Source organism: Haemorhous mexicanus, chromosome 6 (genome assembly GCF_027477595.1).
Source record: "Haemorhous mexicanus isolate bHaeMex1 chromosome 6, bHaeMex1.pri, whole genome shotgun sequence".
Lineage (NCBI taxonomy): Eukaryota > Metazoa > Chordata > Aves > Passeriformes > Fringillidae > Haemorhous > Haemorhous mexicanus.
This window is the reverse complement of record NC_082346.1, coordinates 35,767,251-35,784,155: the sequence shown is the minus strand read 5'-3', so window position 1 is coordinate 35,784,155 and position 16,905 is coordinate 35,767,251. Positions and strand designations below refer to the sequence as shown.

General features: G+C 34.9%; 1 protein-coding gene across 4 annotated transcripts in view; it reads right to left on the bottom strand.

The window, feature by feature from the left end:
- Window positions 1-16,905, bottom strand: part of DPH6 (diphthamine biosynthesis 6) — a 220,624-nt gene that overhangs the window by 60,227 nt on the left and 143,492 nt on the right. For all 4 annotated transcript variants that reach the window (XM_059849820.1, XM_059849821.1, XM_059849819.1 and 1 more), the window contains one exon: window positions 8,231-8,636. In XM_059849820.1, the coding sequence (XP_059705803.1) occupies window positions 8,231-8,636 (406 nt within the window). The remainder of the gene's footprint in view (window positions 1-8,230; window positions 8,637-16,905) is intronic.

The window sequence follows — 16,905 nt, the reverse complement described above, 5'->3', positions numbered from 1 at the left end:
GCAGCCTTGAAAAAAAAAAATCAAAAAAACCCAAGAAACAAAGCACCAGCAAAACCCTGTATTTTTTTATCTTCTATATATCTTTTAGTCTGCAGAAAAAAACCCAAGAGAAGGTATGCTATTGAGTAATAACAATGAAACCAGTAAGCTGAGTATTGAGGATGTTAAGTTTGGCTACACAGTCCAACTTTGAGTATGCACCAGAGGCAGTAAACACAGGAGAGTTTCTTACTCTAACCATCTCTGTGGAGTACAAACAGGCCTTGCTTCCTTACTCTGCCTTCTGTCTTCAGGCCCCCTCTCTATATTGAAAAGAAACATGTGAGACTGGAGAAGGGCCAAGGGCAGGGGAAACCACTGGACAATGGAACACAAAGGCATCTCACCACTTTTCACTCTGATCAATAAATAATCCTCGTGTTCCACGCTGTCTCTGGACTTCAGGAAAGATAGCTTCTTTGACTTCCATTATCCAGATGGACAAATGACAATATCCAGGCTACTAAATCAAACTCTGCCTGCAGCACCATCTTCTCATACTGTTAAGTTGCTGCCTGCATTTGGAGTTTGAATCAGAATATTACGTCAATTCCTTTCTAGCTTCAAAATTTTGTAACAATTATTCCATGCCATTAGATAACAAAAAAATCATATCTGTCTCCAAGAAAATGGCCAAACTTTTTGGATAACCTCAGAGACTGCTCAGATGAGCTGCTGGCAGAGTCCTGATAGCCCTATTTGATGCCAGATATATTGAACAGATAGATCTGGACAATGAAGAGAAGATACCACATCCCACTGCTTGCAGAACAGAGGAATTCAATGTGGTTGACACCTGGACACTTTACAAAAGTACTTTAAGGCATTACCCATTTAACTGCTACACTTATTAGAAAGTTAGATTTTCAGCAGCTGCTTATCTCAAGGAAAAGTCCCAACAAGGAAATCCCAGCTTGTCTTATGACAGTCAAGGCATCTGACAAAACCTGATAGGCACCATCAGTGATGTCTACAGTAGACAAAAGGCAAGATCGTACAGAAATAAATTAACTTTGAGATACTGGAGGAGGAAGCACTAGAGGAGACACCAGAGGGGAACTAGAAGACTTTCAAATAAAATTTATGGATGGTTTTGGCTATCAGTCAGCGCTAGTTCAGACACTTCACCTTCTCTTTTTCTATCCAAGAGTTATACAAATTACTGCTCTGAGCAGAACTGATACCTCTCAGTGCAGAAATAATGTGACAGAATGACTGACAATGGTCAGCCAGCTAGGTTTGCTAAACAAAGAGCAAATGGCAAGCATTTTGGTATTAAAGAAGAAGAAATACAGAAGACAAGGTAGTCATGCTACTAGCTTGGTCCTACTACTAGGTCCATCTACTGCAGTTTTCTGTTTGAATGGGCCTTAATAAATATCTAGATTAAATAATAACAAGGAATTCAGCTATGCTATTATGCCCAGTTCATTTTGAGTCTCCATTTGTTTTAAGCTCAGTGGACTTCCTATGTCAGATGTAATTTCACTCATCCAAAAGCCATCATAGTTTCTTTTTTCTTCACTTGTAAATAAAAAGTAATACCGAGATGGATCTATACAAATGATGAAAAGTTCCTTTAGAAATCAAAGTTCTTTAAATGTTTATAGATTTAGAATCATAGAATTGGTACCAAAATGTTGGCATGTTGAAACAGTCCCAGAGAAAAACTTCCTATGTAATTATACACTGTAATCTGTGATGTGTCCCTAAAAATTAAGTTTGTTACAAATGGTTTCTGGATAGCTAGACAGATCATATATTCCTCACATATTAAACACCAGATGATACAAATTTTGTGTGGCTGATGTCATGCTTTAACAGCTCTTCTCTGTCAACAAAGCACTAAACCAAGTTTCTCAAAATTAATTTTGTTGTTGTAGTACGGTGTTTGTACTTCATGAATTTTATGCACTTTTATACAGTTAGTATCTGTGGACTTAAAAAATAAATTTGCCATTTCCAACCTTAAAGGACAGAAAGCATAAAGCAGGATCTAATATACTTTAAGCTGCCTCAAAGGCATAAATCCCTTCTCTATCCAAATTCAGCTGAGAGACAACATTACTATTAAAACAATTCCCCATGTCTTGGATAGCAAACAAAAAAAATCCTTTCATATGAGATATTTTCATAATATATAATATATATTTCATAATAGTTTGATATGAGATATTTTGCTAAAAATATGTATACATTGACTTGCAGCATCTACAATACCAGCACAACCTTGAAAAATTAGAAAAAGTTAAAAATTTCAGCATTTTAACAGCCTTTTAATAAATCAGTTCTCTTGACTGGATAGTTTGGGTAGCAATAGCAAGATTGCCACCTCTGTGGCTCAAGACCAATTCTAGTTGCCTCTATATTTTTAAAATGTTATTTCAAACATACTCACAAATCACTATTTTCTAATTGCTTCAGTATATTATAAGCTGATTAATTTCCCAAAGTACTAATAAAACTTTTTTTTTTCTGCTTGAAGTATTATACTTGGTAATTGTATTTTCTTAACAGAAAACCCAAGAAATTAAAATTGAAATTTTCCTCTTCCAGGTTCACAATTCTTCTCACATTTTCAAGTGAGAATAAATTAATAGAATTCAACAGAAAACCAAACTTAAGTTTTACAGTCCATTTCAGACAGCATCATGACATTTAAAAATATTTTTATTCAACCGAATTATATATGTTAGTCACTACAAATACTTCATTTTAGTTAGTGCCGGCAAAGCTCGAGCTAGTGACTGTAACTTGATTTTAAAAGTATTTATTTACCTGCTTCACTGTTACTCAGAAAAGAGTTCTTAATGTCTGTTTAGTTTCTTCACATGAGTAGTTCTCCACAACTGCTGACTAAATACCAATTACTCACATAAGAATGCAGAGACCTACATACAAATGTGTGAAAGTTCAGATTCCAGTTGTCCCCATGGGGATATTTCCTCCATTGTATAATGGTATATCCATCAAGAAAGTTAAGTTGAAATAAATTTCTAGTGCAAATGTAAAGTACGTTGCTAAAAGAAATTTAAACTTCAATGAACGCAGACATTCATTATTGTAAAAATGCATCTTGGTACCTTCAACTGATCTTCTTCCTCCTCTCTCAGATTTACCCTACATAATGCATTCTCTCTGTACTGGAAACTCTGTGTTTTGGAAAACATCTGGAAAATGTGTTGATAATGCCATGTCTTATCAAATAGAATAAATCTTACCAGATGGAAAATCTTTAGTTTCAAAGCTGCATGCTGTACATGCGTCAGGGTGCTACTCTACCATTGCAAGGACTCTAAATGAGTGCCTAACCACCAGGGCTTCTCTTGCAACAGAATAAAAAGTCCCATTACAAGTAAGATTTTTTTACAGTTGAGCTGAATTATACTCAGCCCATATTAGATTTTTAAAAAAAATACAGTGTTGTTGAAACTTGATAAACTCATAAGTACTAAGGACCTTTTAGACATACATTTACAGAGCAGAGTCCCTTTAAACACTAATTATGTAGTAATTTTAATATTCCTACCCGATAGTCTATTCCTGTTTTCTTTTGCCTTTTTTTATTCCCAGTCTATTTCTTCTTTAGTATTAAAAAGGCATTGTGTAATATGGTGTCTGGTGAAAGCAGGATGTTCTCTATTCCCAAATAAATATTCAAAAATATTTTGCATACATCTTGTGAACAAGGCTTGTTAAATCATAATGTGATGACTTATAAACATTCATCATTCCTATACGGAAGTATAATCTAGTCAACTGCATGGTATAGCAAATCATCCTGACACATTTATATTAATGCACATTTGAATGAGAATAAGAAAGAAATAGTCAAATTTATGTTAAAGACTTCTAAAGGCTTAACAGCATCTTACTAAGTATATATGTCAGCTTAATCTAATCCTCCTACTTCTAATACATTCTGTGGTCTCAGCACGGCGCCCATAATGCTCTGGCATGTTATGAGGGATTGCCTCTGAGAAGTTCACCATCAGTACTACACTTTGTTCAATAAAACTTCACATCTGGTCTTAGGATGACAGAAAGCTATCTGTCTCCAATTTGCATTACAAACCTTTAGCTTCTTTTGACATCCATAACACCGGCTGTAATAATTTCCAATAACCTGTTACAATATGCCGAGTAGATATATTCCTGGTTCTCATCTTACTGTGTCAGGTAACAACACATTTCTAATATTTATTTGGACAATTTTAAATAAATGACAACTCCTTTATACCAAACCCCATGTATTATCTAATCAGAGGCTCATTTGAGAAGGCCTTTGGCAGTACTTGTTCATTTCACTCCAATGATTTTAAGTTCTAATCAGAAAAATGCTACCTTCATTTTTTTTCTGTGCTTTTGCTAGAGGAGACAATACATTTCAATTCATGATCTTACAAGAGTTATTAAAGACTATTTACTAATCTTATGACATGACAGAAGTCCTCTTGAAATCCACTAAACTGGAACAACTATCTCCTTAACCATCTTTCTTGATTTCTGAGCATCCTAATTTCTACTCTTTCTATTACAGATACATGTCTTATGTGTTTCACATTAAAAATATTTGAAGAAAAGTGTCTATTATTCCCTGCTACATTATTAATATTATTTTTCTTCAGCAGAAAACGTATCTGCTGGCAGATGAAGACCCAAAAGGACAAATCTACTTGTGGGATTAACAATGTCTAACACAAGTCAGAGATCAAACGTGTCACTAAAGGATCCTAATACAGATGGTTAGCAACCTCTGCTACCTGAGATGAATTAATAAATGGCAATTGAAAAACTGGCCTCTCAATATAATTTGCTTTCTGGCAGCCACATCAAGGAAACAAATTTTTTTAAAAGTCTGCGTATTAGGTCTGCAGATTTACAAATAAAGATCAGTACTTTCCTGCTTTATCATCAGTCCCACTAAAATGGTATTCTGTGTTTGAAAGGCAGTAGCATAAGTAAATTCTGTTACCCACCCACACCTATTCTGCAACAGAAAGCAACCTTTGGAAGTAGTAGAAATCACCAATGAAACATCCAAATACACATAATATCTTAGGACAAATCTACAGAAAAAGGTATGAGCAAGTTTTGGCCATGCTGACAAGAGCTGACAAGACACAGCCACTGCTACTGTGGAAACCAGTACTGTTCCCTCTTGGGATCTGCCCCATTCAGATACATGCATTCTTCAACAGGACAAACTCAAGAGGAAAACCCGAAAAACTGGAAGGAGCTATTGAAGGAACAGGAACAAACTGAAAAAGCTGGATTGGAAAATGGAAGGAGCTACTGTTATCAGAACTTAACAATCTCTAATACCTTGATCTAGTCTTATAGAAAAGTTAAAATATCTTGGGGTTCAAAAGAAAGACTTGATACTATCTCTGGTATATTAAAACTGGGAAACACACTGAAGGACACATAGAGTTGCAGTAGTCTTGCCTGTCAAAATTAAAGATGTCCAGTAACAACAGAGAAGATGAAACACAGACTTATGTCATCTTGCTTATGGACACTGTCAATGGCATACTGAAATTAAAGGGATCAAACTGGATACCTCACACAACACTTTTTAAACTGATAGTTAATATATTTTAAATTATGAGAAGTAGAATTATACTACTAGTGCAAAAGACAGTCAAGGACATCGTTCACTAATATGCTGTGTTGTTTTGAAAGCTGATGATGCTTCAGTGGAGACTGCATCCACTGAAGAAAGCTCCAAGAACACATATTACCAGTACACCTGAATATGTCCAGCATCTTAAAAATATAATAATAATTAGACTTCTGATTTTGAACCAGAAAAAGTGTATGTGTGTGTATGTGTATATATATATATATATATATATATATATATCTAAAATAGTCATCTATCAGATAAAAATTATCAGCAAGACATACTTCAGCAACTACACTTTTAATTTGAGAAATTATTTTTGAATATATATCACAATTATTCTTCCATTGTGTGAACTTTCTAGAAATTTTTACTAAGAAGAAAAATTTTATTTTTAAATTCTTCATCAGTGAATTAGTGCTGCTTGTAAATTTAATGTATTCTATATATTCTACAGATTTGCAAGCATGTATTTCTAACCAGTGGGGATAATGATAAAATTAGTATAATGACAGGAATTATTATGACAGTGTGGAGATCTTAACACAACAAGAATGAATTTATGACAATCACACAAATCTTTCCATGTCTATGCTGTTGGTAGTATAAAATGAATGGAACTAAATAAAATTTTTATGCTCACAATTAATTCATTATATTGAGAAATATATTTTATAAAGCAAATGAAATTTGTTTGGAAGTAATTATTCTATGGTCTGAGAAATATCAGAAAGAAAGCAGGCGAAACAGTAATGTTAATCCCATGCCAGAAACATGTTTTACCAGGTTTCCTTTTAGCTCTTAAACAAGATGTAGTAAAAACAACAACATTCTGTCAGACTATATGTTCATTCCTTGCTTCCTGGATTAAATATGCTTATTCTATGCCACATTTTTATAGCTTTCAATTCCTGTACTTTAAATCTATTAAACAATGTCAAGTTGAATTTTCTTCAAAAACTGCTGCAGGTTAAGAAAAAAAAATAGGACAGTAGACTATTTGAGGGCTAACATTTATGTCAGCTAATTAATATGGATCAGTTGTGGTCTGCAAGGAGTTTTAAAGTGCATGCATGTTTGAGATAAATATTAGCTACGGATCTGATTTTGTTTCTTCTCAAATTGATAACAAAGTTCTTACTGATTGGTATGGTCTGCCAGTTTTGTAGGTCTGACAGATAAAATAAGCTTTTGTGCTCTTGCAAAATGTAATCTGTCCCAAATAGAGCATAGCCCAAAATGCACATCTGCAATATAAAAAATAAATTGTAGTTGTAATACATTCATTGCTCTGTGTTCTCTTTACGTGGTAAGGGAATGAGATTCTGAGAAAGTAAACATTGGGGGAAAACCCAACAAACTTGTTTGGATAGCAAGTTCTATTTAAATAAGTTACTTAGAAATCAGCCTGTGTTCAAAACCAGATACCCTCTCTATTCCGGAGGATACAACACCATGTCCTTATTTAAAAACATTAATATTTCATTATTCATTCTCAAAAGAGTTCCTGCCAGAAGACAGAAATTGGTTATTTGAACATGGTTCTACTCTGTGACAAAAAGAGGCTACCAAATGTACAACTGTTCAAACACTTTTAAGCAAAAGATTCATTCTCCCTACACTGAATACTATGGTGGCTGGATTTCTCTTGCATGGAATCACAGGATAACTCAGATTATAGCAAAATCGAATAATCCAACCTCCTACTCAAAATCAGATACGAGATTAGAACAAAAGTAATCCAAGACTTTATCCTGTTTGTACTTCAGGAAATTCAAGCACAGACCCTTTCAATATGAGAAACATGCCTGGTAGCCAGAAAAAGAAAAAAATGTATCGTAATTGTAGAACTGTAGAATTATTTCAGTTGGAAAAGGCTTCCAAGATCATTGAGTCCAGCTGTAAATCTTTCACTGCCAGGTCTACCACTAACCATCAAGTCTACTACACATCTTTCCTCCAGGGGTGGTGAGTCCACCACTTCCCTGGGCAGCCTGTTCCAATGCTTGATCACCCTTCTGATGAAGAAATTATTCCTAATATTCAAGCTCAGCCTGCCTTAGTGCAACTTGAGGCTCTTTCCTCTTGTTCTGTCACTCGTTACTTGGGAGAAGAGCTCAGCCCCTATCTGGCTACAAGCTCCTTTCAGGCCGTTGTAGAGACCAGTAGGGTCTCCTCTGAGCCTCTTTTTCTCCAGGCTAAAACCCCCCAGTTCCCTCAACCTGTCCTCATATAACTTACTCTCTAGGCCCTTCACCAGCTCTGTTGTCCTTCTCTAGAAATGCTCCAGCACTTCAATGTCTCATTTGCAGTGAGGGCCCCAAAACTGAACACAGGTCTTGAGGTGTGGCCTCACCAGTGCTGAGTACAGGGGGAAAATCACTGTCCTGGTCCTGTTGGCCACACTAATGCTGATACAGGCCAGGACACCACTGCCTTCTTGGCCACCTATCCCTGAAACACTCCTATTAAATGCTTTCTTTTCTGATGAAATTTGATGTAGAAGTAAACAAGAAGTACCTTATGCTTAGTATTATACCTGGTTCCTGTCATGGTAACTCTTACCTTTTTGTAGTGTTTCAGCATCAAAGACTTGCTCCTTGAAGAAAGCTCTGAAGGACAAAGGACTGGCACTGCAGTCTTCTGAAAGTTTGTCGACAGCTTGTTTAAACATAGCAACTAAGTCATGAAGAGGTCCATCTAAATCAAGGTGAGAAGTAGATGAAGAAATCAAGCTCAGGCGTACCGAGATTGATGCACAAGATGCAGAACTAGACTCCACAGATTCACACTCAATTTGGAAGCCCTCTGACAACATCTTCATTGCAAAATGCTTTCTTTGGAGTGGATCATCAACTACTGCAACAACATGCCATTCAATGGCAGCATCTCTGGGTAGGTGAGATATTACAACCACAGCAAGCAACCCACATACTGCAGTTTCATCATGATACATCTCCGAATCTTCAACCTAAAAAATAAGCAAAATATTGTCCATATTACAGAGTTGTAGAAATCAATGTTGCCGATATTCAGTTAAAATAATAAAAAAGTATATGCAGTACAGTTATTTCATGGAAACTGCTTTTTCCCTCAACTTTCCTTATTGAAAAGTCATCTTGAGCAATTATGAATTTATTGGACAGTATCTCCTAATTTTTGCGATCTCAAACCATTACTATGCCTGTACCATAAAAAAAAAAAGCTGATCATAATTTATTTTGCACTCATTCTGCAGTAAAGAGAAGTCTTTTTGCATATGGTGACTTTTGTTTGTACCAAAGGTTTTTGAGGAATAAAAAAATGGTAGGAACTACCAAAACTACAGAAATGAATCAGTAAATCACATAAGTTTTATTTTAAAAACTAGAGTACAAAAGATTCAGTTCCAATACAGCAAAAATATAGTTCAGATAATTCTAAACAGCAGAATTACCCTGACCAAACCCTCTTAGAAGATAGAATGTGGTTTTAAAATAGTAGAACTCATTGAGAACGTATATTAAAATTGTTTTCACATCAACCAGCATGTCTAATTAGATAACTTGGTCAGCTACATCTGAGTAACTGAATTCCTTTTCTTCTGATGGTTTTAAATAGCTTTTAAATACCTGAGGATCTGAAATTTTTTGACCAGTGGATTTCCTTACTCTTCCCTCAATTATTATGAAGAGACAGTATATTAGCAATTTTTTAATATTAGTGTCTTATACCATCTTCTGTGCACAGATAATAACTTTATTTATACACCAGTTTACTTACATTCCAATAAATACTGTTAATATTGTCCATTGCCTGACCTCTGAAAAGAAAAATAATAGCAAGGCAAACCTGTCATTTTGTCTGAAGTCGATAAGGCCATATAACTAACAGTACCTTCAATTCACAAGCTCAATTTTCAAACACTTGCTCTCAACTTTGAGTGGAAGAAATAATGACATGTTCCAGGCACTTTATTTCAAAATTCACTCACAAAGTTATTGACAAGAATTTTGCACAGAATATCTTTGATTCTTGACCCTTGTGAGCTGTTTACATGAAAAATGCACTTACTTCTATATTAACGATAGTGGAGTGCAATTCTATCCCAAACATGTAGCAATTGCTTTAGCATTTCTGGTTTTGATATGGTAACAGAAATAGGGACAATTTGTCTCAAATTGCAATCACTTCAGTCATAATAAAACCTCATGGAGTACTGTTTGCTTTCAGTACTTTCATTAGGCTGGCCAGGGCTGTTATTAAGGTAGCTACACATAAATGTTATATTAGCACTTAACAGGAGCACAGTATTCTCCTCTAGGAGATGAATTCTAACCTTGTCAATATAATTCTGCTCTGAGTGCTGTAAAACAGTTTGAAAAGATGAAATACTGGAGCTTTGCACTGAGGAAAAAAAAAAGTCATGCTCATTCAGGCTTAAAGGCCATTTTGCTGGCCCAAGGTGCTGAGGTACTGGTTAGAAAAAAACAGTCTAAAGAAGCTCTCTCAGGTCACATCAAGCACTAAGACAAACTTTTCTACTTCCCTGTACTTGTCTTAGGTTGTTAAATCAATTACTTGCTATTTCTGCTGGCCTTCAGCTGTCATTTAGAATATGAAGAACTACATGAAAATTAGGGCCAGAAGAAAGTACATTTCCAAATTTAACAAATGAAAATCATTCTGTGTGAAAAACTACTCATGGTGCACCTGTGTGGTACCATAACACTCATAACCTTTAACTTTAGAGTTTGCAAAAAGCACAAATGATAGAGTTACTGGGGAGTAATAATCTTTCATCAGTGGCTACAGAATCATATAGAAATACTTTTAATAGTGACCTCTTCTGAGTTATTTTCAAGAAATCACTGACATTTGTGTTATACTCGGATACTGCATTTATGATTTACCTTTCAGAAATTTACAATTTTCTCAAAGAACTGAATATCTTTATAACTGAATAACTAGCCTATCTAGTAAATGAAGAAGAATACATAAGGTCTGCTAAGAAATTATATGATGCTAAAACAGTATAAGAAAGTATTAAGAGTGAAAACAAAGACAAATCATTTTGTTGGCTAAATTGTTTTTACAATTGATTCTGCACTCTCATCAATGAGATTCATCACTTCTGGCAGACAGCTGTGGTACTCTGAATAAAAAATTTGTTTTTAGAGCTCTTCCCCAAGGGTACTGTTAGACTGTTCCATAAAGGAGCACAGGTTTTGGTCTGGTCTTTGTTCTACAGCTTCAGAGTCCTGATCAGAAAAAAATAAGGTAGAAGAGCATATAGCTTGGGTTATAACTTTTGAAAAAGAACTATCAAATAATTCTTGGGAAGCTCTAAAATTTTTATTGAAATAATTGAAATCTATTGGGGCAAACGCTGTTGAGAGCAGTGATTCCTTAAAATATGCATTACCTGAATTTTACAAATCTTTATCTTCATTAATCTGTAGGTGTAGTAGTCATCTAAAGAAATTTGCCCTATAACCCTTTTTTTCTAGCTCTCAGTTCCCAAATTATTTTCATTTCATGGGAAAAGCATGTTGAAGTGGTTGATTTCCACTTGTTAGCTTTTCCATTGTATTTAATCATTTCAAGGAACAAATACTGCAAGGTAGCTCTGCACTAAGAGAAGTTTGAATGTCACAGGGGAAAATAAGGAGATTTAGAGGTTCAATGTCTGACTGCTGAGATTATATGGAGAAAGATTCTAGTTATGTGCTATATTTTACATCATCTGATTTAAAGAGGGCGGGAGAAGGATAGCAACAGGGAACATCTGTTCCGCATGCAGGAGACACTCTCTGAAAATAAATGGTTCTACAATGACTTTTTTCAGGAATAAATGTTATCTGGATCATCTCAGAGACCACATAATGGCAGAATTCCAATTCTGTCATTCTAGGAAATGGTAGATCCCAAAACATTGGACAAAGATTTGATAAGACAAGTGATTTAGCTCCAACTGAATCTCACATTAGACTGTCCTCAAAACATGATTCATAATGTTTTCCCTTGGCCAGCAGGATCATTTGCTACTTAATTTATCAAAGATGTAAAAGACTGAGATCCAGACAATTTGAAAAAGGAAGCCAAAAGGCAGAGTTTTCTAAATACATGCATTGTATCTGTATCATTCCATATATGCATTGCATCTATATCATGCCATATCCAGAGAAGGACTACAAACATTTTTTTAACACGTTGCTTTACAAAAACACCGTAACTCAACAAAGGACTTTTCCCACCTTGAAGAAAATAGAAATACTCTTCTGGCAATACAATGCATGTTTCAATAACTCACAGAAGAAACCAAAGGTACAGAGTACATTTAAGGATGACTGAGAAAGTGACTCTTTACTTCTATTGTAAACACTAAGAAAACTACCATGCTAAACTCAGTGACATCTTGGAAAGTCTTCATGGACTGGTTAATAAAGAATTACAGAAGCTGACAACAGTTAAGATAACAAGTAAAGAAAGAAAACAAAGTGGGTAACTTTATGCCTAAAAATCCACAATTAACCAACATCTTGAGTAAGATAAACAACTCTGGATGTCTCAACTGAAAAAGGGCATACTAGATCCAAAATATATTTATAGGATGACAAGTATGATCAAAAACTCTGGAGGGTCTGATTGGAAATGTTCTGCAGCCTTCTTAATGAGAAGACAGAGGCTTATAAAGTCATACATGACATAAAAAGAGTGGATAGGGATAAGAACTGATTTTGCACACTTGTCTTTCTATACTAAGAGCTATGGACCATCAAATGACATTAGTAAGAGCATGGTTTCAAAACGAACAATGGTGGTGACACTTACAACTCCTTGATGGAGAATGCCCTGGTTGCAAGAACTTTACAGGGATTCAAGGGAACTGAACAAGTTCTTAGAACACAGATTCAGTGGGCATTATAACAGAGACATTATAAAATTCCTAGATTATTTTTAACTCATATGTTACTAATTTATATAACATTTATGTTTTATATAACAAAATTGATCAATTTAAATATTAATTAAAATAGTTTGAGGTTAGGAGGATATTAGAGTAGATTTATGCTTTTACTTGTTTTACTGTTCACTTCTGCTTAGGGCTACTGTTTGGAGTCAAAATACCAAACAAAGTCTACACTTTGATGGTTATTGTTAAATAAGCATTTATGCTGATAATAGTGGTGTGTTTGATAAAGAGCTTGGATTTCTTGTTTGGACTCAAAGATTTTTCAAAATTAGTCCCTTCCAATATGTCCATGATTCTAAAGGAATTTTATGTTCATCTGTGATATTCCAGACTAATTTTATAGATGAATTGTGAACGCTGAGTCAAGTAGATAAATGCAGGTAACAGCTTTGAGAGCTTAAGCTTCTTCAGCAGAGGTACTGGCACCAGAATATTGGGCTGGAAGAAGTGGGAGTTCAATGTGGTTACTCCTTCTGAGGGAAGAAATGTTCCTCTTCTGCTTTTTCCAAAAGCAGAATCACATACAGAACTGTCATGCTACTTTTAGGGGGACATACATATCTTCACTTCTGTCTTAACCGATAGAGACAGCATGGACACCTAAAACACAACAGTCCCAGACAGTGCCAAGCAGGAGGTTTGTCTGCTTTAGGCACCTGCCACAGGAACAGGGGTTTGGAGCTGCCTCACACTGGAGCCACCTGGACAGACTGCTCTGTGTTAACCCCTCTAAAGCAATTCTGTTATGGATGCTCAATCCAAATCTGCAAAAGCATAAGGATGTTTGGGTAGAAATAGAAAAGGTCAAAAAGCTTGACTGAATACTTGTTGAAGCCACAGTACTACAGTTATTAAGCAACATACAATTCAGTAAAGTATCTAATAATTAGAAATGAGAATAGGAACTTCCTGGACTTTGTGTTTGTGCCTAAACTGAAGTGAAAAGGCAGCTTGGAAGAAACATTCCTTAGCTAACACTTTTATCAATGTGTTTACTTCAGAAATAGCTCTTTCATATCCCAAGAAGCAAGGTGAACAGAGGTTGTCAGTGGGTTTCTAAACTTGTAATTAACCCTACATAAGTAAAAAAGTGTTATCTGAACTGCTTCATGCATAATATTCTCCTGAGCATTGCACTGATACAAGAAATTATCACACTGGTTCACAGTATTGCCAAATCCTTGTGTTTTCTGTTACGCAGCTCTTGGTAAAGATTCACCCAATTTTCATTGTGTGTATTCAGAGAGCCACAAAATACTCTCATGCTAATAAATACCTGATGCATTCACAATACTGCTACCAACCAAACCAGAATCCAATAGAATGAGCAGAGTTAAATAAAAAACATTTGGCAGCAAGGGTTGTTAGGGTTGTTTAAAACAAAATATAAAGTTTTGTTTTAAAGTCTGGGGTCGGCTGTCTGTCTCTGCTCTCAGACACGCTTAGGATGGTTCTTGCACGCTGGGCTTCAAAGGATGAGACTGGACGCTAGGTTTTTTCGGTCTTCAGTTTTGTTTATTATCTCTTATCTAAAAAGTCTTTTTCCCTGCCTGAAGGATTTGACTAGCACGGCAGCCAAAGGCACTCTGCCCACCCCTAAGGCGGCCGCATCTTTTATAACAAAAACTACGTATATCATATTTACATTTTGGTCCCCAATACCTATCATCTTCATCACTAAGTACAGCCTCATCCCAGACTAATCTACAAGTGCCAACACTACTCTAGAAGATGGAAGACAGGAAGATGAAGGAAAAGTCTGGTGGCACACCTTGATTCTTCCATCTTGTCTCTACAATCCTCTTGTAGTGAAACTCCAAAATTTGTAATTCACCCTATAATAATATCTTCTCTTCACTATTTACACTTGAGTAGTTCTCGCATGTTCTATTTCTTCATACATCGGTGGCACATCTCTAGATGGATCAAAATCAAGCCACCAAGTGCTTTTGGCAACATTCCAGGACTCCCGAGCCCCCCAAGGGTTCTCTTGGTAGCTCTGGACATCAGGAGTGATGTGCTGAGCTCCCACATTAAAGGTATTAATCTTACAAATAGAATTAATTTTTTTGTAATACAAAAAAAAATCCAAGGCAGAACTATTAAAATTGCAATGAAAGGAATGAGTTAAAGACAAACCTATCTTCAGTCCATTGTATAAGTATTTAACTGTTTTGCTTAATTAAACTGAAAAATTTACACATTTTGGCCTTTAACATTTATTATATAAATTTGTTTGACTATCCTCCCTTTGTTCTAAATGAGAAATATTCTTTTTGTTGTGTTAGTAAGGACTAAGGACTATCTATCTCTCAGCTGAATATGGAATCAGGCTATAAGAGGCAGAGATGAATGCATAATTGCTATCTCTACAAAGAAGTGACTTGGAGAACAAAAAGAAAGATACTGTGATGTTACTTTTAGAAGCTGAGTTTATGAAAACCTTATATGGTATGCATTATTACACCATTACAGTGGCAAGATTAACGTGCCTTTAAATAATACATTTAAAATTTCTTTCACACTGCCTGCATTAAACAGAGTGCATCAAACTCTTGAGATCCAGTTTAAGCTTTGCCAGAATCTCTTACAACAATAGGTTTATGACTTAAAAAAGTAAAGATTCCACTAGGAAAACTGCATAAGAATAAAAATGTCAGTTCCTAAAGAAAGTAGGATAGAAGCAGTTCTTTTCAACATCCTAGTTTGTCTAATAAATAGGCCACATGCATTCCTGGTATAACACATCTTAATTCAAATAATGAATACCACAGTGTTCTATAACAATAAAATTGCTAAGAATGTTCCTTTTGGAAAGCTTACAAAAATGAGTAAGTCCAACATTTAGTATTTCTTTCTAAAATAAAACAAATTATTTTGTGTATGTCAAAAAGACATTAACACAAAACTGGCTGACTAAAAATGAAGTCTTATAAGCTGAATATTTGTCACAGAATAAACACTGCAAATATAAAAAGAAACAAGTTCTTCAGAAATTTTAGTCCTCTCTACTCACTCCTGGACATGTCAGACAAAGCTGGAAGTAGTTCAGTAACCATTGTGTCATGTAGAAATTATTTTGTACAATGTCAGCTGGGAAACTGAGCCTCTACTTTCTTTAGTGTTACTGCACCATGGAAAATTTAGAGCAAACCAAGTGGTTCTTTATTTTTTGTAGCAGCATCTGATAGCATATTTTTTAGAGCAATTTCTTTTTTGTGCAGTCTTTAGCTATTTTAAGCAAACAGGAACATGAAAAAGGAAAAACAGAAACAGGGGAACAAATATGAGTATAGAAATTTAGAGCTAGTACTATTTCTCAGGGTGCTTTCAATCAAGTTTAGTAATTTAAACTGATTTCTAATTAATGTATTCTTCTGATATAATGACTATAATTCTGCCTGCACATATAAGAGAAAAATAAAAACTAAATTTTCACCTTAATAATTTTGAAAAACATCTGCATGTCGCTATAGTAATGATGCAAAATTAATAATTAGATACGAAATGGTTGGCAATTAACATGCCAAGCATAAGAGCTTAACTTTTCTCAGAGATGCATTTTGCAGGTGGATGAAATGACCATATCCCAAGTTATTTTAGTGGGAGTAAAGAAAATCTGAAATCTATACAATATATTGATGACTATTATTAGGAATAGACAAGGTGATGTGCTAAAATTTTATGGTAGTCAACCAAGTATGTCAGAAGAAACCACCAGAAAAATTAAGTAACAACACTCTGAGGACTGAAATCCCATACAGTAAATTTGATTTATAAGTTGAGACAGCTTTCTGGTGCATAAAGGATATATTGAAACCCTTGCAGAATCAAAAATTTCATGATGAATGGTCTCTGAATAGTGCCACTGGAAGAATAGGTAAGCATTACATAAAAAAAGCAAAGCAAATATAGAACTCATGAAAATAGAGAGTTTATAAGAAACCAGTTCAATAACTTTATATGATCTATAGCTTATATTGCTCAAACAGAATAATTCAACAACTTGCTATTCTATCTTTTACCATGATTGTCAACAGAGGCCAAGGAGTGATTTAAATTTTCATCATTTCTGTGTGATAGAAAAAAGGGTTCTGTTGAAATTTAAGACATAACCTTACAAGCTCTCTTTTGATTATATTTAGTACAGAAGGATATCATTTGCTTGTTAATTTTGTTTCTCTTTTCTATTGCTGGATCACTGTGTTTTCACCCTTTTATTTCAGAAATAAAAGAAGCTCTGACAGGATCAAAACAAGAGCAATCAGTATCACATTTCTATGAA